The following is a 25,209-nucleotide window of genomic DNA, read 5'->3' on the forward strand; positions in this document are numbered from 1 at the left end:
TTCGCATCTTGTACATTTGAAAAAGCTGGAATACCTTGTAACAGGATCTAATCTGTCTGTGGTAAGCATGCCTGGGAACTTGCTGTTGCATCAGACTGGACTGAAAGGCTAACCAACTCGGTGAAATCTTCAACAAGGAACAGATCTCTTTTCAAGCTGTTAAGTGTTGGCAAGGCTTCAGATTACTTCTTCGTCTCTTTTGGCGGGGGGAGTATTTATTTTTTGTCCATTCCCTCCCTGTGCATAGATAAGCACATAGCAGGTTGAGCAGCTGTGTTGTATAGTGAGAGGAAGAAGTAACTATTTTTATTTTGGTTTATTGTTGCATCATATTATGGGATTGAAAATCTGTTATAGACCAAGGACTTATTTTTTTCTTAAAATGCACAGCATTCTATAAAACTCAAGGATAATAGCTGAAAAGATGGAAAATATTTTTGCAGTATCTTACAAAGAATGTGGAAAGCATAAAGGAGTTCAGAAATGCTTATACATGTAGCAGCCTCTCAGGGCAGTTGCTTTAGCAGTGTTCCACAAAAATGTGAGATTTAAACGTAAAGCCTCTTGGCAACTGTTGTCATTTTTGCTTTTCTTTTGCCCAGCTCTTGCAAAGACTACTGGATGATCGCAAATCCACAGTGGAGATTATCAAGGCAGAAGGGGAGAGAATAGCAGAGTCAGCAGAAACAGCTGAAAAAGAAAAGATCCAGAAACAATTACAGAGTCTGGGAGAGAGATGGGATGGTTTGCTCAGCAAGGCCGCAGCAAGGTACAAGATCTTTTCATATTCACATGGGAGAGACAAAACCATTATGTTTGCTGTGTGTGTAAATCAAGATGTTTTTTAAACAACTTTGTGGAAACGTTTCATTTTTCCAGAATTGAAAGTTCCCACCATAGTCATTCTTAGTCATTCATGGACAGTTTGAAGTCAAAACTGAGACACATTACACATTCTAGTTTTGATTAATTGTGTTTCTTTAACTTTTAATATACGTATGGCATGAATGCCAAGCTTTCATATCAGTACCATAGAAAGATAAAACAAACAACATTAAAGTCAGTTGAGCAAAACTAGAATTTTAATATTTTTAAATTTTTAGATTTCATTGTACCAATGAAACATTAAAGGGAAAAGACTGGAAGCAGAAAAGATTTCCAAATTGTTGGTTTGATTAATTACATACATGTAAAGAATACAGAAAATGCATAAAAAGCAGAGCAGACACTTGCTGCATCTGAATTCAACAAAACCTTGAGATATGTTTATTTTGCAAACATTTGTATGAGCAGCTTGTATGAATCAATGGTGAGGTTTTACCACACCTCGTCAAATGTGGAGAAAAGCTTTTATTGTGATGACTATTGGACTTGTAAACACTTGACTGCACATGTGCATGCACAGCTGTGCAGAGGGGTCACTGTCAACTGGATTACAACAACTTAAAGCAAACCCAACTTAATAGCTTTACTCCATTTAAAATCTATAGATCCATTCATATCATTGCACTGTCTGTTAGATGTTTGGGCATTGGGTGGAAGGCAAAATGGTCAACTGTTTCTACTGAAAAAACACATTGGCACAAAACCATTTCCTCACTCCTATTCCGAAATTCTATTTAAAATACTAGGGATGAGCATCACATTTGGTATGAACAAATCCATTTTTAAAAAATCAAACAGCTATATAGGCATTTGCAAAGGCTGTGCACAGATGCAAAGAAGGTCGATTTCAATAGTTGTCATTTTATGTGATTTATTACTTCCTTTTCCCTATAGTTGAGTGAATTCTTCTAAATCCACGGTTGTGTAGTGAGGGGTGTTGTATATTTGATCCCTGGCTGCAGTAATACTAGATGTGCATCTGAATCACTGGTAGCTTTGTAAGAGAGAGTGCCTTCTGAATGCTCCAATGGAATCTTCGCTCTGCTTAATAACTAAAGCTGTCAAATTTGAACATCTGATTATGGACCATACAAATCCAAAACCTACATCTACCCAAAGATTTGTCTTGGAACAAAACTTAACGTGTTAACCATACAACATGTTCCCCAAAGAACAATACTACAGCAGCTATAACATTTAATAAATATTGTCTTTACTCATTAAAATAAATCAGAGGCTCTCCTTAGAAAAATACTCTACATCCACTTACAAAAATGTATTCTGCTGTTTGCAAATATATGAATGAACATATTACCGCTCTCTGAGGGGAAAAAAATCAGTAAATGTAACCATAACTCAGCAGTCTGTGCACATAATCATTTGAACAGTCGTTTATTCTGTTGTTTGTCAATTTGCCCCAGTCAAATATTCACACCGGCTGCTTCTTATGCTATGTCTAATGTCATAATGCACCTGTCTTTGCACCACATGTTGATGTAGTTGTGCACATTGTCTAGTCCTCTAGCTTATATGCCCACAGATTTTAAACTACGTTTAAGAATGAGGCTATTAAGATTTTGTTTAATTGAATGCAGTCACCATGAATGATTTCTGATGCTGTTTGTCTAAATGTTTGCACCAGAATAATATTTAAGCAGTTGGAGACCATGTGTTTCATCATAGTATCTTGCTTTATGTGTTAATGCAGGCAGAGGCAGTTAGAGGATATATTAGTCATTGCAAAGCAGTTCCATGAGACAGTGGAGCCCTTGAATGAGTGGTTAACCAGCAAGGAGAAGAAATTGGCCAACTCTGAACCTGTAGGAACTCAAACTGCTAAAATCCAGCAGCAAATTACCCGCCATAAGGTAAGTGGCATCATTCCAAGGTATAACTTCATTTGTGGCATTTTACTGGTCTAGCTTTAAACATTGTAAAATTATTACATTTTCAGACTTTATTTTCTTGTTATAGTAAATAAAACATGCAAGTTTTGCGTATTCTTATGTTCACAATGCATCAGAATCAGCCCTAACTTTGTTCTACTGAAGTCACATATGGACTTTATAATTGCAAAATATCCTCACTCTGCAGTTCCTTCACCATTTTTTTAAAAAAAACAACAATCATTCTGGAAAGGAAATTAATGCACCATGTACCTTGTGTATAAATATATATTTATCTACAATGATTTGCAAAAATGTACAAGAGTCCTCTTTGGTTTTAAGTAAATGAAATGTTGGGATGAATATCCAACACAACCACCTTTTTGTCCCCCTCCCTCACCATAACAACACTTGTCAAATGCTGTGATGGTATGAGAAAGAAAAACAAGCTTCCTTTTGTTTGGACTGAGAAGAGTTCAAACTTTTTTTTCTGTTTTGTTTTTAATGGATGACAAGGAAACACTAGAAAGAGAAAATAAGCTGGGAATAAGCCAAGTTTTCACAATGCCATTCAACTGAAGGAAGAATTACTACTTTTGTTGGGGACAGGCCAGAATCTGGTTTATTGATTTGAACTAAAATCAGATCCAATTGGATTTATCCTTAGCAAGAACTTTTTCTGTATGCATGTACATGTATCACTCATTCATTCTTACCCAAACTAGCCTTCATTTTCACAAAACCACCTGTTGTGTCTCAATACATTGCCTGTTAACTCCCTAAATGAAAGTAATGTAGCTTTGCCTGCTATTGCAAAGAACTTAATAATAGGTTTTTCTAATATTTTATTGCAAGAATCATTAGTTTTATGTTCAATGTATCTATTAAAAATATTTCTCAACTGTAACTTTAATGAAACTCTTTCAACCCTGCCTCATCCCCACTTTCAATGAATATTGGGCTCCACTCAGTGGTTCTTGAGATTATTCCCTTTTTCATGTTGCTAGTTTTCTCTGCTCTTCTGAATGCATTGAATTTTTGCTGGGATAAGGTTCCACAGGCATATTTTAATGCCCCACTCAAGTGACTTTTATTCCTCTGTTAGAATTGATGGAAGTAATTTTCAGCAGGCTACATTACCAAGGGACTTCCCAATCGAGCCAATGCTGTCTTTGCTCAACACCCACACATGTGAGCGTCAAACAAGATTCATTATCAAGGAATGGAACCCTGCTTGATTTCCGTCTGCCTGAACCAAGAGTCCTATTCCTGTCCTAGCTGAGGCTAACTAACTCCTAGCATAAGACCTAAAACTTGCTGATTTCTTTGGCTCAGTCATTCACTGGATAGCCAACCTATTGGAGAACCTGTTTGAGACTGTATTAAATTCTTAATTATTGCAACTTTGCTGTGCTAATTGATTGCACTCAGAGTGCTGTCCTGCATCTGTGGTGAGCTTTATTTTGCAAACTATGAAATACTTTTAAGATCAGTCATCTATGTTTTCTTGCCACTTCGGTTATTAATGAACAGTATTCATGAGAATGTTAGAGAAACTCCACTCTACGCTGTGTCTGCCACATTAAACATAAGTGATAATGGTTGAAGGCATTAGGAAGAGACACAAAGGTATGAATAAACTTTTAGTAGCATCCAATTGTGTCACCTTTAGAACATAGATGAAAATCCAAACACCCAAATTAATGGAATTAAAGTGCCCTGACTCTAGTTAAAAATAATCTCAACGCCGTCCCTAGTGATTGCAGAATTGGCTGTGCGTTTATATATTATGGACATGTTTTTATTTATATATTACTAATGTAGAAATGTTGCATACAAAAACAGTAAAGTGTTAAGATGTTTTCTGCATTACTAGATTGGGAAGAATTAGCTTTGCAGATGTTTGCTTGTATTCAGACAGGTCATTTGTTATTATGTTCGTTTTTGGCTTCAAAGCAAAATCGAAAATGTTTTTGAAGTTGCATCAAGATTTTTTTGTCCTGGCCAGTTTAACGTAATTTTGGTCCAGACTCTCTCAGCTACACTAACTGCAATCCTTTGTCAAATTTGTTATCAGCTAAGAAAATAACTAATTTTATTTTTGGATTAAACTAGCCATTGCAGATTTAAGGCCTAATGTTTCCTCCGCTAAATCCTGTATAAATGGTATCTGATCTAGATTAAATTAACGATGTCCCCAGTTCCTTTTTCTCTTTTTGTGACACCACGGAAAGTTTTGCCATGTTAAAGGTGCAATATGTGTCTTTTTTGTTGAAATTTATTTTGATGCATCAGTTTATTTTTTTTGTTAAAAATATTCAATTCATAATCATGTTTTCTTTATGCTATAATTTTATCCTTGGTTCAGGCCTTAGAGGACGACATCACAAATCAAAGTCAGAACATCCAACAGGCAGTCAGTGTCGGACAGTTTCTCATGACGTTGAGCGCAAAAGCAGACCAGGAGATGGTAGAGGACAAATTGGAGTCTATCCAGACTCAGTATAGGGAGATTGGGGACAGGTGCTGCCGAAAGGCAGCCTTGCTCCAACAAGCCCTTGCTAATGCCAAGATCTTTGGAGAGGAAGAGGTGGAGGTGTTGAACTGGCTGGCTGATGTTCAGGACAAGCTCAGTCTGGTGACCATCAAAGATTACAAATCTGACATCCTGCACAAACAACACACAGAGCAGCTGGTATTTCATTTATTTTTTTAAAAGTTTTTCTTCTGTTGCATTAAATTTAGTTAATTCAATCCATGCTTCACCAATTTTCTGTTGGTAGTTATTTTTTTATATCATTTTGATTTTAATTACTTCATTTTTATGTTGTTTCTTTGGTTCAATTTTAGCATTTGTTTCTAAATTATCTTCAAAAACATAAAGATGCAATTAAAGTAACTTCCCTCGACCTATCTTGCTATTTTTTAAATCCTAAGAAATTACACCTCACATATTAAAATCCTGAATATCTTCCTACTGTTGCATTTGTTATTCCTCTTATTCTGCACTTTTAGATTTCGCGATTTGTCTTCATATTGCATTGCTCGTAAATGTTTCAAAAGAAAATAACATACACTGAAATATGAAATCAAATTCATGTAGCCTAAAATAAGATGGAGACTAAAGTGCTACAACAATGGTGCCTCTTTGTCCATCTTATCGATCTGTTTTATATGATTTGTGCAGGAATATTACAGTTAGAAGTTAGTTCTGCTTTGATTATACTTAGACTATTTAATTGTTGCATTCTAAAGAACAGAATAAGAATATTTACCAATCTAAAGTATGGATGTAAACACATTTGGCATAAGCATTTAGTTCATGATATCCATGAACACCAACATTGACCTGTTCAGCTGATAGGCCAGAAGGCTGCATAGACCAATATTTGAAAAGTTAATCATCAGATATTCGGTATTTTGGTGTAACTCTATAGGCAAATCGATTTTCTAAAAAAAATATTATTTTTGGCTTATCTGCTAATTGCACTTTTTTGATCATTCCATTTTGATCTTTTCATTTTGAACTATTTGATTCATAGCTTTAAAGTCATGCACATGTGGCTTGTAAAACAACATAATTCATAAAACAACTATGCTGTTACCAACATAATCTAATGCTGACTTAAAATAATTTTGTGATATAATGAGAAGTTGTAAGCACGGATTCTGAGGAATTGCTGCTCATTTCACAGCAATTCTCAGCACTGATCAAGGCAGCTGCTCTGTAATTTTACTTGCATTTGGCTATGATTCAGAATTCAGTCCTTTTTGGACCCCTTAGCATTAGAGTCATGAGAAGCAGGAATGATGTTTCCGTAGAAACCTCACCATCCTTTTATTAAGCAGCTGCGATGATCTCTTTGTAGGCTCTGAATGATGACATTATATCCCGGAAGAAGAATGTCGATCAAGCCATTAAAAATGGACAGGCCTTACTGAAACAAACTACAGGTAAACAGTTAAGAAACACTCGCAACTTTTTTATTTTCTGTTTTTGGTATTGAACTGCTTGGAATGTTTTAATAAAACTAGTTACTGAATTCAAATTTGGAAAATTACACAAAGTGACCAAAGGCTTTTTCAGTTCAAAGATGCAAACTTTAATCACGCCTTTTAATTCATTTATTCTGCGTTGCCATTGTGTTGTCAATTATTAAAGCCCGACATCCATTGTGCACAGTGCATAAAGACACCATCTGCCAGCTTCCTAGCGTCAAGAAATGGAGTTGGAACAAAGCCCAATCCTACCCTTAGTAGTGAATTTGTTAAAATGTACACGTTTTAAAAAGTGTTGCTTAATATTCTGCAAGAGTGAGATTTTTTTTTATTGCACCTGAGTTAAAACACCAATTTTGTGTTTGAACTTTTTTTAAAATTGGGCCTTCTCTATCACATTGGGGACTGAAATTCTAAGGCTTTTATTGCTACAGAATATAAACTTCTATTTTAGAAAACTTCTGTTTTGTTATTGATTGCTTAATGATCTCTATCCAAGAGTGCAAGCAGACAGCCTTCTTCCAGTCTTTCTCTTGAACTGGCTGCTAGGTAATGTTTAACGGTGGTAGAAGTGGTTGCTTGTATATTTCATTCTCTTCCACTGAGAGCTCCTCTAATGACAGAATTGAATTTGAGGAATTAGGACAATTGTAGGCATGATCTTGTGCACTTCCATTTTAGTACACAGTTGCTCCACGCCATCCTTTTGCTTCAAATTGGTTGACATTCTTAACATCACCTTATGAAAAACAGATCAGAAAATATCTAAAACATTTTTAAACATGGGCCTTTCAAGTTTACAGCAATCTTTTGTTTTAGTCACAAGAATTTTTCATCTAATCACAAGAGACAAGAAACATTTCTATACTTAGTTTACTGAAGAAAATAGATGGTGTTGATTTGTGAAATGTTTCCAAGCGTGATAGAAGAATACTGCTCCCAGATGCTTCTTAGAACAGTCAGTGTTCGAATCAGCTTTTCAAATGCATTCCAGCTTCCGTTTTTCAAGCCACTTGCCATCCTGTGGTGTTTATCATAGAGCTGCAGCTTTCTATATGCAGTACTTTCATTTCATTGCTCTGGTATTTGCCTGTTTCTCGGTGCAAGCCAAGGCTATATTTTGTCTTAACTAATTTATAATTCTGTTTCATCATTACTGCTATTACTGTAGCAATAAATGTTAGCTTTCCCTAACCTTAATCCATGCTAATATCCTCTCAATAAAGGTTTGCACAAGGGGGAATCACTATTTTCCCATCTACCAGCCTTAAATATGCTTGAGTGGTGAGAGCACGAACCCAACTGATTAACTTTGCTTATTTTTCTTGTCATGAATTTATCAGTCCAGTTCAGTGGCAAACAAACTAGTTTTTCATGCTGAAAGCAAAGCTGTGATTCTTCCACATAACCTTTGTTAAAGTTTATTTATTAGTCACAAGTAAGGCTTACATTAACACTGCAATGAAGTTACTATGAAATTCCCCTGGTCGCCACACTCCAGCGCCTGTTTGGGTCAATGCATCTAACCAGCACGTCTTTCAGACTGTGGGGGGAAACCAGAACACCCGGGGGAAACCCATGCAGACACGGGGAGAATGTGCAAACTCCACACCGACAGTAACCCAAGCCAGGAATCGAACTCGGGGGCCCCTGGCACTGTGAGGTAGCAGTGCTAGCCACCTTGCCGTCCCATTGTTGTTGCGAGGTTGGGTAGGATAATTGTAGATTGGGAGGTAGGAAGTTAGAATTTGGTGTTTGTAAAAATGGTAAAATTGTAGAATGCCAGGGGGAAAAGCATTGCATGGTTCCTTTTAAAAGGTGGTGCTTTTTCTGTGCTTAGAGTTTTTAAAAAGAGCAAGTACATAGGGAGCCCAAAATGAAACATTTGTATCAAAAGGCCAAGCAGCAGTTTTTACCAAGATAGCAGGCTTTTGAATTTAGCCAATCAATTTGAATCAGGAACTCGGATACCAAAAACCTATTGAACTTAAATCTGATGTTTTTGACAACCTAGAACCAATCCTATTTTGGGAAATATTGATATGTCATCACGGGTATAAAAGAAGGGGGCAGTGGGACAAAAAGAAAGAGCACCTGCCAGAGATCTCAGCTCTCAGAATCACTGGCTCTCATAGCTTCATCTATGTCCTGGAGAAAGAATCATCTAGATAGCAAAGGTACCAAAGAAGAAAGAAGTTCCAGACAGAAGAATCAACATTGAAGGCCCAGAATATTCCAGAAGGCACAAAACCTGGTTGTAATTTAGAGAGTGACTAAATTCTATTTTTGTTAATGAATTAGGATTGTATTTATTGGAACAGCTAACCGTTATCTTGTTTTATTTAGGAATAGTTAATAGTTAGAAGGGATTAATTCAGTTTATTAATAGTTTAGTTAATTTGTTCACTGTTGGTTAGATAAATAAATTGTTACGTGTTGATTTTAGAGTGAGTGTCAGGGATTTATTTTGCATTTTACCATTAGGGGTTGCTGAAATGCAGGTCACACCGCTTCTCATACTTTTTACAGATTCTAAGGCAAGATGTATCTCTTCGAGTGTTTCGGTGTTATTTCACCGGGGGAGGGGGATCAACCTCCGCTTAAAAACAGATTGGGGGCTCAGGTCAGGGATTTGAACAATCCTAGATCTTTAAATAAATCTTAAGTGAGAAGTGGAAAATCTGTTCAATTTCGGCGGCTTGTTGTTGGTTAAATCAAAAGTGGGGAAATGGCCCTTAGCATTGCTAAAGAGGTTCTGAGGGTTGAAGATACTTCCCAAATTTGCCAAGAAAGTTTAAAAAGACAGAAAAAGATGACACTTATCGAATTAGCAAATAGGCTAAAATTGGATTTAACCAGAGATGATGATAAAGTTGAAATTGTAACAGAGTTAGCCAAGCATTTGGGTATATCAGAGAAACAGTCAACCAGTGGAGTTAGAAAAAAATTAAATTGTAAATGAAACCATTGGAATTGGAAAGTGAACTTAAAGGCTGGAGTTAGAAGAAAGAGAGAGGAAAGCCCTAGCAGAAGAAAGGGAAAAAGAGAAGCAAGAGAAAAAGAGAGGAAGGCCCTAGCAAAAGGAAGGGAAAAAAGAGAGAGAAGATAAAGAAAGGAAAATATTGTCCGATTTGAAAAGATGAAATTGGAACTTGAAGCAAAAAGACTTCAAATAACAAGTGAAAGTGCAAGATAGAAGTTGGCTCGTCATAGGCAACTGCCTGGTAGGGATATATACAAATATGTCCAAACATTATCAGCATTTGATGAAAAATGCAGAAGCCTTTTTAATTTCCTTTGAGAAATTGGCTACACAGATGAACTGGCCAGAGGAGGTGTGGGTAATGTTAATTCAAACCAAGTTGGTAGACAGGGCTACCGAGGTGTTTGCAGCGCTGTCAGAGGAAGCTTCAGGAGAACATGAAGTAAAAAGGGCTATTTTTAAGTACCTACGAATTGATACCAGAAACATACAGACAACGGTTCAGAAATGTAAGAAAGGGACCAGGTCATGCTTGTATCGAGTTTGAAAGAATTAAACAGAGCAACTTCGATAGGTGGGTGAGAGCATTAAAGATAGATAGGACATATGAGGCTCTTAGAGATATTATTCTGCTGGAGGAGTTTAAAAACTCTCTTCCAGAAGTAATAAGAACTCATGTTGAGGAGCAGAAAGTTAAAACAGTGAAAGGAGCTGCAGAGATGGCAGATGAATACACGTTAGTGCATAAATGGAAATCTAGCTTCCGACAGCAATTTCATTCTGTGAGGGATAGAAATTGGGAAAGAAGGAGATCCTTCAATGAAAAAGAAAGTAGATCACATTGGGAACAGTTTACCACATGTGTAAAAAGAAACCTAAGAGGGTGGAAAAGAGGTGAAATACCTCGGGTGTTTTCACTGTAATAAGGTGGGACACATAAAGTCACAGTACTGGTGGCTTAAGAAAGGCACTGGGAAAAAGGATGTGGTAAAAGAGGCTCAACCAGTGGGATTAGTTGAGGTAGTGAAGGAAATCCTGAGAGAAGTCAAGGAGCTGAAGGAGAGTGCATAGCCGAGGCACGTGCTGGATTGTAAAATAGTGCCTGACCTTTTCAAAGACTTCACCTGTGTGAATAAGATTTACTCGGGTAGAACAGGGGGAGTAGGTAAAGAAGTTAAAATATTGAGATACAGGAGCTAGTCTGTCTCTATTAGAGATGAAAATATTTGCACTCTTTCTGAAATATTGTCCAAGAGAGTGGTAATCTGTGGAATAAAAGGAGAGAGGAGTAATGTTCCCCTGTGTAAGATGGGGCTAGAAAGTCCAATCAAGACTAGGGAAGTGATAGTGGGAGTGATGGAAAACTTGGCTATTCCAGGAATACAGTTTATTCTTGGAAACGATATAGCTGGATCACAGGTGGGAGTGATGCCTATTGTAGTGGAATAGTCAAAAGAAAACCAGGGAATTGAGGATTTAAAAGAAAAATACCCTGGAATTTTTCTGGACTGTGTGGTGACAAGATTCCACAGCCATAAGTTAAAACAGGAAAGGAGAACAAAAGAGAAAGATGAAGGGGTTGAGGTACAGTTAGTTGACACTCTGTTTGATGAGATGGTAAAGGAAAAACCTAAGCAGGTAGAGGAACATAAGAACTAGGAGCAGGAGTAGGCCATCTGGCCCCTCGAGCCTGCTCCGCCATTCAATAAGATCATGGCTGATCTTTTTGTGGACTCCACTTATCCGCCCGCTCATCATAACCCTTAATTCCTTTACTGTTCAAAAATTTATCTATCCTTGCCTTAAAAACACACAATGAGGTAGCCTCAGCTGCTTCACTGGGCAGGGAATTCCGCAGATTCACAACCCTTTGTGTGAAGAAGTTCCTCCTCAACTCGGTCCTAAATCTGCTTCCCCTTTGAGGCTATGCCCTCTAGTTCTAGTTTCACCCGCCAGCCGAAACAACTTCCCTGCTTCTATCTTATCTATTCCCTTCATAATCTTATATGTTTCTATAAGATCTCCCCTCATTCTTTTGAATTCCAATGAGTATAGCCCCAGTCTACTCAGTCTCTCCTCATAAGCCAACCCTCTCAACTCCAGAATCAACCTAGTGAATCTCCTCTGCACCGCCTCCAGTGCCAGTATATCCTTTCTCAAGTAAGGAGACCAAAACTGTACACAGTACTCCAGGTATGGCCTCACCAGCACCTTGTACAGCTGCAACATAACCTCGCTGTTTTTAAACTCCATCCCTCTAGCAATGAAGGACAAAATTCCATTTGCCTTCTTAATTACCTGCTGCACCTGCGAACCAACTCTTTGTAATTCTTGCACAAGGACACCTCTGCACAGCAGCATGCTGCAATCTTTTACCATTTAAATAATAGTTCATTTTGCTGTTAGGAACAAGCAGAGGTATGTGGTCCTGAAAAATTAATGGAGTTACAGCAGCAAGATGAGACTATAAAGGATTTATATCATAAAGCCTACTCGGAAAAGGAATCAGAGTGTATCCCAGAATGCTATTACCTTAAGGATAAAGTCTTCAGGCAGATCTGGAGACCTTGGTAGGTTAGTGCAGATGAGAAATGGGCACAAGTTCACCAGATTGTGTTGCTAGTAGAATACAGACTGGAAGTATTGCGAGTAGCACACAAATTACCTGTAGGAGGTCATCTAGGAGTGAGGAAAACTCAGGCTAAGACACAGAAGCATTTTTATTCAGCTGGATTACATAAAGATGTGGTTGAATTTTGCCATATTTGTCATACGTGTCAGATGGTAGGAAAGCCACAAGCAGTGATAAACCAGCGCCTTTGATGCCAGTTCCCACATTTGAAGAACCTTTTACACGGGTTATAATTGATTGCGTAGGTCTCCTCCCTAAAACCAAAAGTGGGAACCAGTATTTGATAACCGTAATGGATGTGTCTACCAGATTTACAGAGGCAATTCCATTACGGAATGTCAAGATAAAAAAGGTTGTGGAGGAGTTGCTCACTTTCTTTACCCGTTATGGATTACCCAGGGAGATTCAGTCAGACCAAGGGTCCAATTTTACTGCTAAATTATTTAAGGAGGTCATGGATAGTTTAGGCATCAGACACTTTACATCGAGTGCGTACCATCCTGAATCCCAGAGAGCACTGGAAAGTTGGCATCAGACCCTAAATACCATGTTGAGGGCTTATTGCCAGGATAAAGTTTTTTAAAAATCTTTGTTATTTGTATCCTTCATATAACACACAATATGTTGAAATCATACTATAATCTGACTAGGTCATTGTCATAGTGTTAGCAATCATTTTTGTGTTTCCACCAACATTTCTGAGCAAGTGTGGTTTAATGGAGATGTTCACTTCTTCATGCAATCACCTAAGTAAAGCAAAATATCACCATTAACATTCATTGATGTTTATTTAAACACTATTATGGAACTTGATGTGTATTTACCATCGTAGTTTATAAATGTGTTGTAACAGCAGACAACTTTTGAAACATTCAATTAATTCAAAAAAAGTAGATTTCAGCATTTTGGATTCACTAAGGTAGATGAATGGATGTTTGAACTTGAAATGGTGTGCAAAAATGAGTCCCACAAGTGAAGCAAAATCCTTTAACAGGTATTTACAGTTGTGATTTTACAGTGCTTCAAACTGGAGATTTTCTTCCTTTTTTGAATGGAATGCCCAATCAAGTTCCAATAAAAAACTAAGACTTTTGTAGTTCATGACCTGCCCTTGTTTGAATGTTAACATATTCCTTTTTTTTGTGCATATCTGTTCAATATTTCCTTCACTGATATTTCATTTCCTCAGGTGAAGAAGTAATAATAATTCAGGAGAAATTGGATGGTATTAAGAGTCGTTATGCGGAAATTACTTCTTCCAGTTCCAGGGCGCTGAAAACCTTAGAGCAGGTTCTGCAGCTTGCGACAAAATTCCAGGCCTTTAATGAGGAACTGTGTGGCTGGCTTGATTTCGTGGAGGCTGAACTTGCTGCAAGCACTCCACAGTCACCAATTGGAGAACAGATTCCACAGGTGCATGAAAGACAAAAGGTAAACAGCGAGGTCAGGCATCTTGAGTTGGTGAAAGTGAGCTAGGAAAGGAAGGAAAATGGAATAACGTTCACATTTTATTGTTTTTGTAATCTGACATGTTTGGTAAATTACTGCAGACATGTATGGTTGACTGAATATTAAGCTCCTATTCTTAATATCCAGGAGTTGAAGAAGGAAGTGATGGAATACCGGCTAGTTCTGGACACAATCAATGAAGTGAGCAATGCACTGCTGGAATTGGTGCCATGGAGAGCACGAGAAGGTCTAGATCGGCAGGTGGCAGAAGCCAACGAGCGATACAAAACTGTCAGCGACACTGTAACGCAGAAAGTTGAAGCAATAGATGCTGCCATTCAGAGATCACAACAGGTAGATTTTCTCAGAAACACATGTAGATGTGTTTGTGTAATGGTTCTAGCCTATTAACAAAGCATATCCAGCTGTTCTAAAACGTGGTATGTGAAATTGCCGTACTACAAACGCTAGTTACGGAAACAAGCCAGAGCAGGGATTGCAAACTAATGCTTATAACAATGACGTCTGAAAAGCAGGATTGTCCAAATTATAACCTGCCTGACCAGTGAACTCCAAGAAGTCTGGCCCATGAGCCCCGGAGGTCTGGCTGAAGAAGTCGAGGCAATTCCTTTCCATTTGGTCCTGTACTACTTGTTCATTTGTTTATCGTGTTGGAAGTTTGTAGATCTGTATTGGTGCTGTTACCTCATGAGTGGATAAATCCTAAGTCACACCTCCAAATATCAGCAACTTGAAATATCTGCAGATTAATGGGAACACTGATTTAAAATTTATATATATGGAACATTATATGCACTAATTAGCCCACAAAGATGAAATATTTGAACACTTTTATGGAAGGTGTGCATTAACCAGTTGCAATAGGCAGATATTGGACAGGCCAGACATTGGATAATGTCTTGTGTCTTAGAATCTCCACTATAAACTTGTGATCAAATTAAATTAATTGTATCCTAATCCATAGAACACGCTTGTAATGGAACCCTGGGATGAAGATTCTCAGAAACAATAAAGAGGGAGGGCAATAGTTGTACCAGGCACTTTTCTATGGGAAGAAAGGAAAGTGAGTAGGAGAGTACTCTTTTTGCATCAAATTACTGATATCAGACTAGCTTTGGCGAGGATAAGAGAATGGACTGTATACTCTGAGACAAAATTTAATTATAATGTAAAGAAATCCAAGAAAGAGAAAACTTACCTAAAAACCATTCTATACTTTTTAGTATGATAAATGCAAATATAACCTGTCTAATGTATCAGTTTTCTAACATAATTGTGAACATTCAAAGCGAAAATCTTATCATGTATAATGACAGTTATGCATTCAAAAAGAATATGTTTGATCCTGAACAGATCTTTTGGCTTCATAAGCTCTCGGTTACAAATACTGACAACTTCTTACTTTGCGATCAGTGGCGGGCAAGCTTCTAAAACAATTATTTAGGATAGAATTAGTAGTTCACATGGGAAAATGTGGATTGATTAGGAAGAGCCAGCATGAATTTCTAGAAGTTAAAATCATGTTTCATCAACTTGCTGGAGTTTTTTGAAGAGAAAACAGAAAGGGTCAATGAGGGCAATGCTATTAATGTGGTGTACATAGACTTTCAAAAAGGCATTAGATACGGTACAACAGACCTGTGAGAAATTATAGCTGATGGAATAAAAGGGACAATGTGGATACAAAACTGGCTGAATAATAGAAAACCGAGAATGGTCAATGGATATTTTTCAGGCTGGAGGAAGGTTTGTAGTGATGTTCTCTAGGATTGATATTGGGACCCTTGTTTCTTCTGATATATATTAATGATCTACACCTTAATGTGCAGGGGATAATTTCAAAGTTTGCAGATGATACAAAACTTGCAAGTATTGTAAACTGTGGAAGAACTGTGTAGAACTTAAAAAGGACATTGAGCGGGCAGATAGGTGGCAGATGACGTTTAATGAGAAGTGTGAGGTGATGCATTTTGGGAGGAAGAGCATGGACAGGCAGTATAAAATTAGGGCTATGATTCTTAAGGAGATGCATTGGCAGAGGGATCTGAATGTATATGTGCATAGATCATTGAGGATGACGGGACAAGTTGAAAGACCAATTAATAGAGCATATCATATTCAGGGCTTTATTATTAAAAGAGCAAGTTATGCTGAACTTTTTAAAAGTCCATATCACAGTTCAACTCCACGTGGTTTAGTTTGAAATAATCGTTTGGTAGTACAGAACTTGAGTATTGCTGAAAAAAGGAACATGTTGAAGCTTTTCATCCTGCACTTCTCTTCATTTGTAAACAATGATCCTCAGTGTGCAAAGAATTTTGCCAGTAGCCAATATAAGATCGTCAGTCAGGCTCACAGTGTGACATATTTGCATCTACTGGAAGCTACATATTATTACACAGTGCCTTGTTATTTGCAGACAGAAAGAACAGGTATGCATATTGTGCCTGTTTCACTCAAAATAAGTGACAACCATTCACTGACTCTTCGGTGAAGGCACTGTCCTGAGGAAACAGGGTCAAACTGCCTAGTTTAAATTTCAAACAATGCTTGGCAGTTAACTATCATTCACCTGCAATATTCTCTATGACATTGTCTCTACCAATCAGAGTCTACTTCCCAACCAACCAGCACTTCCTTCTCGTACAGCATAAATTGATATTTTCCACTCGTATCAGTGTTCTTGCAATGTGTCCTGATGAGTGCAAGATGAAAAGCTTCAATATGTCTTCTTTTTTTCAGCAAAACTGATTTTTTTTTCACAGTTGGCCAATAGCTCGTATAAGATGGAATGAGTTTGAAAATTGTATCACTTATTTCCATCTGAATGAGCATTGCAATTGAAAGCAGTGCCTTAGTTATTTGTAAAAAATGGATATTTTTCCAGCCATAATGCCAATGGTAGCCCATTTAAAATAAATGTTTTCATCAGCATTATAATAAGAAAACTGTCTGTTTTCTTATTGGTTGTCATGTCTATTATGACTCTCTTCACAGTATGGTATTCGTAAAGTTACCCATTATTCAACAATTATGATTATGTTAGATAGTGTCAGCTGCATGTATGGAGGAGTTAATAGCATGAAATTCAAAGCATGATGAGGTGGATTGTACCAAATGTGGTTTTCTATAAAGTTCTCTATATATCAGCACACTCAAACATGTTTAAGAACAATCATTCATTAGAATCATACACCAGTCATTTGTGGCCTAATATTTGCAAACCACGGCTGATTTACATATATTCTATTTACACTGTGTTTGATTTATATAAATTGAGTGATTATGTAATCCTAATTCACTGGTCATAAATCAGCACTCAGCACACTTCACTCAAATAACTGCTATAGACCTAGTTGTTGTAAAGTGTGCTTCGCCTAACTTATTTGTTAGAAGTTCTTTAATGTTTAACCCTTTAAGGACACTATTTTTGAGATGCAAAGAAACGTTTTTAATATAAGTTCCACTGGAGGGTATTGATAATTCGGTTTTTCTTCCTTTTTCAAATACAATTTTGCAACTGATTGGTATTTTGCAGATTAAGGCTGATAAATAAATATAAATGGGAAACTTGGCTAGCAGAATGCTGTTAAAGATATGCAACACTAAAAGGGTTAAACTTAGCTATGTTTTATGTATTATGTGTTGTCATCACTTTCAAGAGCTTTCTGATTCTTCAGTTGCTAACTTCTCCACTATCAAACCTCGTGTTTTTCACCTTCTGAAGAGCCACATCAAATAAACTTCACCTATTCCGCTTTCCCCTGTATGCTTGAAAATGTTAACAGGATTGAAATAGAAACATTCTGAAGCTGCTGATGAATGAAATACGGGTTCCAAAATTAACATTATTTTTGCAGTGTTTTATTATGAATTTGCCATGCAATGTCCCTCAGTAATGGAAGGTAACACATATTGTTACATTTTTAATGGTACAAATGGAACAACTCTTTTCATTCTGCAGCAGGGCATGGGCTAATTTGCAACTATTAAAGTCCATTCTAAATGCTCAACATCTGATGTATTCTGATTGCTACTTTTGACAACTTACACGAAATGTTAAATAACCCTGACCCTGCATTGTGTTAACTGTTTGATTTTGCAATGTCAAATGTATCGTCAAAACTACTTTAATCCTCTCCAATTCAACATGGATAAACATGAACCAGTGTGGACAGCTGACAAAGGAAAACTGCTTCCTTTTCCAACTCTTGTTTCCTCATTAGGATTCACAAGAAAGTACACTCATATTCAGATCAGGGCAGGCTATTTAATATAAATGACGAGCATTGTACTAAAAGGCATGAACATTTCAAATAAGTCACTGGAGTTCTGAGGTTATAGGAGCACAAGCAGATCATTTAACAAGCAGATCATTTAACTCCTCAAGCCTATTCCACCATTCAATGAGAGCCTGCTGACCTGTGATCTAATTTGCTATACCTGCCAGTGCCTCATTTCCCTTAATACTTACGACTAGCAAAAATCTATTTGTCTCCTAGTTAAAATTAACTGACCCAGCTTGCAGAAAAGTTCAAAATTTCTGCCACACTGGACACTTAGAATTGTTTCCTAACTTCGTCCCTGAAAAGCCTGGCTCTAACTTTTATGCTTTGTCTGAGTCCTATATTTCCCAAACAACAGTAGTCTCTTTATCAGTTCCCTTTTAAATTCTTGACAAATTAATTTTCTAAATGTTAGGGAATGCAACCCTAGCTTGTGTAATCTCCCTTTGATTTAGCCCTTGGAGTCCAGGTATCATTCTGGAAAACCTATGCTCCACTCCTTCCTGGATCAATATATCCTTGGTAAGGTGTGCTATGCTAAGGCATACTGAAGAAGAAAGGGCAAGGAAGAGGTGACATAAAGTTCTTTCAAGTTGTGAATGTTTTGATGGGATAAATAGGTAAAACCATCACGAAAGTTGAGGAGCAAATGTAGAAGATATGACTTGACACAGTTGTCAGGGTTTGAAATGCTTTGCAAAATGAAATACCGGTAATTGAGACAGAGATCAAAATCTGAAGATAATTACTGTTCACACTATTTGCTGAATGAGTTCAGTATATTCTTTTGTTTAAAAAGTTGCTACATAGGAGATGGTTAAATTCTTGGACAATGTTTAGTGTTGCTGCATATTCGTTACTCTATCCTTTCCTGCTTGTCCTCACTGGGAATCAAAATCACACCTTGTTGGCAACATCAACGGTTGATACAGTAAAACATGATTCAAATGTGTTTTGAGTGCCAGTAAATATATTCTTTTGATCTGCAATTCAAAACAGTCAGTGTCAGTATACAAAATACATTTTGAATTTCCAGATTTCATTTTAATTTATAATTAATTTGCATTATTTTTACTAAATCAAATTTAAAAAAAATAAAAATTGCTAAATGTAATTATCCTTCCCAGCATCTTGTATTAAAATAAATGAAACTAAATTTAGCACTGTATGACTGTGCATTGCAACAAAACAAGGCCATGATTTAACACACTGCAGCTGTGGACCTTGTGTACTGTTCGAAAAAGTTGTGAAACTACCCTAAGCAATGACCGAGTACACTTTTTAATTGAGAGTCAAAGTGGTTTTACTCAATTTTTCTGGCACTACCTGTGTTCCGAATTGCAGTCCTGTTTCGTTTCTGTCCGTGTGTTTTTGTCTGCAGCTGTGTGTCTGCTTTGTTTCCTTAATGCTCCGTGCTGCTTCTCCTTTCTGCTAGTATGAGCAGGCCGCTGACTCCGAGCTTACCTGGGTGGCAGAAACCATGAGAAAGTTGACAGCCTTGGGCCCGATAAGGCTGGAACAAGATCAGACAACAGCTCAACTACAGGTGCAGAAGGTAGGAATGATGTGTATGATATGGTGCAGTACTCATATCGGGTATCCATTTACCTAGGTAGCCTTTAAACAAATGCTACACTTCATTGTGCACAAAATATTTGTAACGTATGATGCATGCATTTCACAGTGCAATTTTGTTTATTGCATATCCTATATTAAATCTTCTGAAAAGATTTGGTCACTTTCTTGCTTTTTAATTAGTTTTCTCTCAACTGTTTTTCCCTTCCAGTCAGCGCATAATTTGAGAGAGTGTGCACAGGCCATGGCAACAATGGGCAATCATAGTGTCTTGACCAAGTCAAAAAGAAACATCCAGGAAACATTAATAGAAGTTATAAGGGAAAAAATAATTGTGTGGCAAATCACCTCTGCTAATATAGTTTAATTCCTTACATTTTGTTCACAACTCCCAGAGAAGTCCAAAGATGTGCAGGTTAGGTGTATTGGTCATGCTAAATTGCCTTAGTGTCCCAAGATGTGTCGGTTAGCGGGATTAGCGAGGTAAATGCATGGGGTTACAGGGATAGGGCCTGGGTGGGATGCTCTGTCGGAGAGTCAGTGCAGACTCTATGGGCTGAATAGTCTCTTTCTGCACTGTAGGGATTCTATGATTCTATTGTAGTTTTTCTTTTCTTCCTCACTTTTGAGATTCGGCTCAATACAAAACACAAGTGAGTGGTGGGAGGAAGGACTCCAATGATTGGAGATTGTCTCCCAATTAAGGTTTAGTCTGAAATCTGTAAAGAATAGTGAGGCTACCTTGCATTAGTTAATCTCAGTGCCTACTTCAGTGGTGAATAAAAGATTAGGATTCAACCTAAAGTCAGATTCTGCACGAATTTAAGCTAATATAATCATGTGCATTTACTATTTACGGATATGTTAGTTGGCAGATTATGAACAATTTATTTTTTCCCTTTATCCCTCCATAGTGTACAAATATATTAATAATGCACATGGGGTGGTTAATGTGTTATGTGATAGGTGATGGTTGTAAACTTATGATTTTTTTACCTTTTGAACCAAATGAGCTCATTCCAGTCTTGCATATGTCCAGTGGGAGTTTGAGTTTTTTAAATAACAATTAAATCCAAATTTGGGTGCTTATGTCTGTATCTTAGTAGCTCATATACAAAGTCTGAAATTTATTTTAAATATCATTTACAAAGCAGTTTATGTACGGTAGACCCAAAATAGACTGTGATTCATGTTGAAATTCACATAATTTACCATGCAAAAAGAATGTACAATTTTCTGATTATCTAAAATTTCTGATTTATTTCTATTAATATAACTAGGGTTCATTCATCCATGACTTTGTACCCATCATGTTAACATAAAATAAATATTAATTCTAATCTGTCGAGGCTAGAAACTGGAGATTATTACACGCCATATACAGTAAGTGCACTAGCGATCTTATAGTGGTAATTTATTTCATGTTTTACAAATTTTTCTTTAATGTTTTTAGGCCTTTTCAATAGACATCATAAGGCACAAGGATTCCATAGATGAATTGAGCAACACCCAAGAAGAAATCTTGAGTACTTGTGGTGATGAACAGAAGACTATGTTGCAGGTATTATTTCTTGAATTCTGTAGAAGGCCAGCCACTATAACAGAATACATGTTTACATATTGTACCATTTCATAACATTAAGTTGTGAATTTATACGTTTATTTTCTGACACAAAATGAATCATTACTTGCAGACCATAATACAGAAATCTTGCAATTTGAGAGAAATTTCATGTAAATTTGTCAGTCAAGACCTTGAACGTTTAAAGACGGTCCTGTCATAACGCTGATGTGTTCTAGCTCACCAATAACAAACTATTTGCCTGTAGCTAACTTTTTTTTAATAATAGCGAGGTTTTAATTATTATGCTGTAACCTTAAATATGTACATCTATATGTATACACATCCACATAGGAGAAGATGGACTTGTTGCAGCAGCAGTACGAGACAGTCAGTCAGATGAACACTGAAAGGTACTCCCAATTGGAGCGGGCTCAAGTCCTGATTAACCAGTTCTGGGAAACGTATGAGGAGCTATGTCCATGGCTTGACGAGACTAGAACTCTGATAACACAGCTCCCACCACCAGCTGTTGACCATGAGATGCTGAAACTACAACAGGAAGAAATGAGGGTAAGGATAAAAGGACAATGTAGTTTGGCCTGTTTCTTTTAAGTACCATTGTGTTTACATACCTCCAGTATACTTCAGGTAACCAGATTCTCAATTGGCACCAGTAAATGATATTGGGATTGAAAGAAACAGCAGGAGATGAGGAAATTGTGTATGTTGTCTGTGCATTTCTACTTTGAGTGTAGCTCACTGTTTGGGCACAGGAGTGCTGAGCTTGCCCGAGTGATTTTGTTTCATATTACACAAACAGTGTTGTCTTGGGCCAGAATGTATTTAGACATTCTTTCTAACTCTGAAATCTGTATATCGTTTTATAACAGCAACTTCGTGAATCAATCTCAGAACACAAGCCTCATATTGATAAATTGATGAAGATTGGTCCTCAGTTGATGGTGTTGAATCCTGATGAGAGTAAAATGGTTCATGAGAAATATACCACAGCTGAAGCACTTTATGCTAAAATAAAACAGGATGCAAGACAGCGGGCTTTGGCATTGGATGAAGCCATTTCACAGTCTGCTCAGGTACTCTTTGCTGATCCTAGCTGCATATATTTGCATAGGTTTTGTTTAAGGCCAATTATTTGTTTATTAAAAGGGAAACTTTTTATCCTTTTAGCTCCCCACAGCTGTCACTTCTTAATATAATTCTTGCTTCTGCAGAGTGCTGGCAAGTCTAGATCACAGACGTCTCCTTGGCCAACATCAATAATGCTTTTTGAAAATGAGAGGTGTACTCTATGCTAGAGCTATTGTACTTTTGTGGTTAGTTTCAGAAACATTAAAGGCAGTAATAAAATAAGATGGGGACAATAATTTGCAGTGAATAACTGACCAGCAAATAGAAAAGGTGATTTTTTTTTTTGATGAGTGCTTGCTTTAAGTTTTTCAAGTTGTCAACTATATATGTGCTAGATTTCACTTCTTTTGCAAGGCACGTGCTGTTTTGCTTTGCTGTAATGAAATGACTGTCAGTTGGATTGAATTGTCCATTTGCTCCTTTAGATTGGCACATTTCTTTATATAGTGGCTATTGATGCATGCTTGCTAGCTAGTCAATTAATCATTGTTGGTGATAAAATTAACGACAGTTCTGTTTGACATGGTATTCTAGCCAGAATTAGGAGCAATGGAAGCAAAATGGGGGAAGAGGCCAGTGCAGCAGAATTAAAAGAATATTATGGCACACACAAACTTCTTTCCAGTGATACAAAAACACTATGGCAAAACAAAGTAATGTTTGTGAAGTGTTCCCTTCCATATTTGTCTTGTTCAATGCATTCCCTTGTGTTACCCCATCATAGTGTTCTCATATTAACATGTCATTTGTTTTCCATTCCGCTCACCTCGTGGAATTAAATGTTTGTTTGCCGACATCTCCTGCTACGTTGTGTTTAATTGTTGTGTTCATCACATCTCATTAGAATGCCGAGGTAAGCAGAGCTCCTTGGACAATCGATGCTGCCACACTTTAGGGTTGCTTTTCTGTTTTATTTTCTATATGGATAAATCTGTTGTTAATAGTTAGTTACCTGAAACTTTGACAGGTAAAGAACAATCCCTGCACAATTTACAGCTACTCTGAAAGGCCATTTATTATTTAATGGATAGTTGTACATTCAACTTTGCTAAATTTTAAATACATTGCTTTGAACTTTGTGAATTGATCTGTTTCCTCTGTAGCACAGTACTTGAGCAGACATTTTCGTTAAAATGAATTTCCAGCATTTCTGATACTCAGCCTAATTTTATGTCATTATTAAGAGTGTTTTTTTCCTCAATTCTATTGTTGTGTCCAGATTAGATTGATGTGTCCCTCACTTAATTATTCTAATCATTGCCTTGAGTTCAACCTCAAAAACCACTGTATTCCACCAGAGCAATCATTCCATTCCACTTCTGTCTGAGTGTCATTGCCTTTGGTTCTGAATTGTGGGTACCTTTCCACTTCTAACATGATTGAGATCTCAAATTGATTTAAGTTTGGACCTCCACACCATATGGAAAATAGAATTTCCTCCCAACCATCTGGGCTCAATTTGAATCCTGGTTCCAGAGTGAAAGGGAAATTTTCACAACTAGTACATTGAAAGGTCATTGCAAAGACCAGGTTCTGATGTATGACTTGATGGAACTATAATATTCAGAATAGTATACATTTGTTCATAGATCCCTTACTCTTTGTCCATGACTTGAGTCCTTGCTGTATTGGTTGTTCTGTTCTTTTGATATCAACCAATGGAATAGGTCTTCTAAATTGATAGGCAAAGTTCAGCATAATCAACCTTTGGCATGTTTGGTTTTGAGTAAAATATCTATCATTTGTCATGGATATCAAAAAAATTGGCTTCACTGAGGGGATTTGTTTAACTACGATTGTGGCAAGTCAAAAACATTTGTTTTAATCTTTGATGTAGGTGAGTAAAAACTTTAATTTGCAAATTGAACTTAATATATTAAATGATTATTGGTAATCTTCCACTTCACCAGCATAGAACCTAGAATCCCTACAGTGCAGGAGGAGGCCACTTGGCCCTTCGAGTTTGCACCAACTCGCGGAAAGAGCATTTCACCCATACCAACCCCCGTGCCTGATCTTCGCAATCCTGTCATTTACCATGGCTAATCCACCTAACCTACACACCTTTGGACACTAAGGGGCAATTTAGCATGACCAGTCTACCTAACCTGCACGTCTTTGGACTGTGGGAGGAAACTGGAGGAAACCAGCGCAGACACAGGGAGAACATGCAAACTGCACACAGTCATGCAAGGCCAAAATCAAACCCAGGCCCCTGATGCTGTGAGGCAGCAGTGCTAACCACTGTGCTGCCCTTTGCTAAATAAATGTTTGATAAATGCAAAATTATAAACAAACAATTCCAGCATTTTCAATGCTAAATGAAATAAATTATGTAATCTCAAAATTATATTTCATTATATATTTATTTTTAAAAATTGTTTATTTTGATCTTTTTATACAGTTGTATAAAATATTATTTGCCATAATGAATTCTAATTTGCTTGTAGATTGTTTACAGCCAGATGTCAATCCCAACTGTTGGTTATAACTGCAGCACAGTTTTGTAACTCGGGTCAAATCTTTCTGTAGTTCCAAGTTGGAACAGAAATGAAAAATAAAATGTCTGTGTTTAGCTTACGCAGAATAAATTCCCCTTACTCCAAATACAAAAATGGGATTACAGTTGATGCAAGAGTGTCAATATTTCTGTTTTCTTTCCACTAGTTCCATGTGTTTTTTAAAAGATTTATTTAAAAAATTTCTCAACATCATATGGAAATCTAGGTGAATTGGCCACCTTCAATTGAGTGGATTATTCGATCCCTCAATAAGTTAGG

At 37.0% G+C, this 25,209-nt stretch overlaps 1 protein-coding gene across 21 annotated transcripts in view; it reads left to right on the forward strand.

Annotated features, from left to right (window-relative positions):
- macf1a (microtubule actin crosslinking factor 1a) overlaps window positions 1–25,209 on the forward strand; it is a 496,134-nt gene that overhangs the window by 412,604 nt on the left and 58,321 nt on the right. For 20 of the 21 annotated variants that reach the window (XM_078237840.1, XM_078237846.1, XM_078237833.1 and 17 more), the window contains 10 exons: window positions 603–769; window positions 2,594–2,753; window positions 5,140–5,466; window positions 6,641–6,725; window positions 13,575–13,816; window positions 13,982–14,188; window positions 19,577–19,696; window positions 21,170–21,277; window positions 21,632–21,850; window positions 22,171–22,374. In XM_078237840.1, coding sequence (XP_078093966.1) covers window positions 603–769; window positions 2,594–2,753; window positions 5,140–5,466; window positions 6,641–6,725; window positions 13,575–13,816; window positions 13,982–14,188; window positions 19,577–19,696; window positions 21,170–21,277; window positions 21,632–21,850; window positions 22,171–22,374 — 1,839 coding nt within the window. The remainder of the gene's footprint in view (window positions 1–602; window positions 770–2,593; window positions 2,754–5,139; window positions 5,467–6,640; window positions 6,726–13,574; window positions 13,817–13,981; window positions 14,189–19,576; window positions 19,697–21,169; window positions 21,278–21,631; window positions 21,851–22,170; window positions 22,375–25,209) is intronic. The other variant, XM_078237843.1, reaches the window with a different exon arrangement.

The sequence above is a fragment of the Mustelus asterias genome, chromosome 21, assembly GCF_964213995.1.
Source record: "Mustelus asterias chromosome 21, sMusAst1.hap1.1, whole genome shotgun sequence".
Taxonomy (NCBI): Eukaryota; Metazoa; Chordata; class Chondrichthyes; order Carcharhiniformes; family Triakidae; genus Mustelus; species Mustelus asterias.